Below are 986 nucleotides of genomic sequence, written 5' to 3'. Positions count from 1 at the left end.
ACCCACACCCACACAAACCCAAACATCAGCGCACTCATGTACCCACATGGCGCCAACTGTCCCTCATCTGCTGCTTATCAATTCACCGTGATCAGTCCGAAGTCACTACATTTTACTGGATCTTGATGTCGAACAGGCTCTGCTGCTGCGCCAGCGTGCTCGGGTGCTCCTTGCCGTCCGCCTTCGCCTTCGAAGCGTTTGCCTCGTTCTGCTGCACAAGCTCCGCCGGCACCCGCTTGAACTCAGCCTCCATCAGCTTCGCAACGCAGTAGCCGAGGCGGAACTGCCCGCTCTGCACGCACTCCTTCAACACCCACGTCCACGACTCCTCGTTCGGCTTCACCTTGTTGCGGTGCTGCATCTCCTCCATCAGGTCCATCATCGCGCAGAACTTGCTCTCGTTCTCCACTGGCTTGTCCTGCTTGCTCGGCGCTTCGTAGATCTTCTGCAGCGTCGCGTTGTACGTCTCCAGATCCGGCGGGCAGTTCTTCACGTTCATGTTCACCAGCACCTCGCCGGCCTCGTCGTAGTAGCGGCACTTCTTCACCTTGTCGATCCACAGCGCCGTGTTCGTGTCCACCTCGTAGCCGAACAGGTCGTACTTCTTCGCGCCGCCGGCGGACGCGAAGCGGGCCGCGGCAGCGGTGCACATAAGCTGGCTAGACAGACGGCGCATGCTTGAGGCTTTCTCTTGGGCAGATTACTGCGGCTTTATATGGGGGTTGTGGCCTGACGAGTGGGTCTGTCGAAGGGCCGGCTTTGTTGGGGGCGAGGGTGTTGTTGGAAAGTCTTTGTGCGGGACTGCGTGTAGGAACGGCGCGCAGTGTGCGCCGAATGAAAGAGGGGTAGAGGGAGGGACAAGAGAGGGAGAGAGAAGTGTAGACGCGCGATGGTGCTCCGGCACACACACCACGCACACACATCGAGAGAGGAAGAGCATGAAAGACAGAGAGAGCACCCCCAAGGGGCCGTAAAGTGCCTTGAAC

General features: G+C 59.3%; 1 protein-coding gene across 1 annotated transcript; it reads right to left on the bottom strand.

The window, feature by feature from the left end:
* Positions 1-112: 112 nt before the first annotated feature.
* Positions 113-676, bottom strand: LDBPK_150330 (ribonucleoprotein p18, mitochondrial precursor, putative; the record flags this gene model as incomplete). Its single annotated transcript, XM_003859510.1, has 1 exon — positions 113-676. The coding sequence occupies one exon, from the start codon at positions 674-676 to the stop codon at positions 113-115; it is 564 nt and encodes a 187-aa protein (XP_003859558.1).
* Positions 677-986: the final 310 nt, after the last annotated feature.

Source organism: Leishmania donovani, chromosome 15, assembly GCF_000227135.1.
Source record: "Leishmania donovani BPK282A1 complete genome, chromosome 15".
NCBI classification, from domain to species: domain Eukaryota; phylum Euglenozoa; class Kinetoplastea; order Trypanosomatida; family Trypanosomatidae; genus Leishmania; species Leishmania donovani.
This window is presented reverse-complemented; position numbering and strand designations above follow the sequence as displayed.